The sequence below is a fragment of the Penaeus monodon genome, chromosome 33, assembly GCF_015228065.2.
Source record: "Penaeus monodon isolate SGIC_2016 chromosome 33, NSTDA_Pmon_1, whole genome shotgun sequence".
NCBI classification, from domain to species: domain Eukaryota; kingdom Metazoa; phylum Arthropoda; class Malacostraca; order Decapoda; family Penaeidae; genus Penaeus; species Penaeus monodon.
In genome coordinates, this window is record NC_051418.1 from 15,077,007 (window position 1) to 15,077,313 (window position 307).

Consider the following 307-nt stretch of genomic DNA (forward strand, 5'->3'; position numbering starts at 1 on the left):
GATGTTATTGCATAAGAAATGACTATTAATACAAATGCCTGCTGTATGTTGTTAATGATACAGTATACTAATGAAAATCAGAGATGTCTTCAGTTCCTCTTTCTCTAATAAATACATATGTTTACATGTTGTGTCCAGATCAACCGTGTGCATAAACTGTAACTGGATAACCAAGCAGACACGTGGCATAGATAAGCAGCGAAAAGAACACGAGACCCGCACTCGGCAACGAACCATGGTAGCGAAAAGGTATGGTTTCTCTTTGCTGTTTCGTCTTTTGCTTCGCTGTCTCGTGAATCTCTGCCTA

General features: G+C 39.7%; 1 protein-coding gene across 1 annotated transcript in view; it reads left to right on the top strand.

Moving 5' to 3' along the window:
* Nucleotides 1–235: 235 nt before the first annotated feature.
* The window catches only part of LOC119594267, a gene marked incomplete in the record, with an annotated part of 40,083 nt that continues 40,011 nt past the window's right edge, over nucleotides 236–307 (top strand). Inside the window, 1 exon segment of the mRNA XM_037943333.1 lies at nucleotides 236–249. Coding sequence (XP_037799261.1) covers nucleotides 236–249 — 14 coding nt within the window.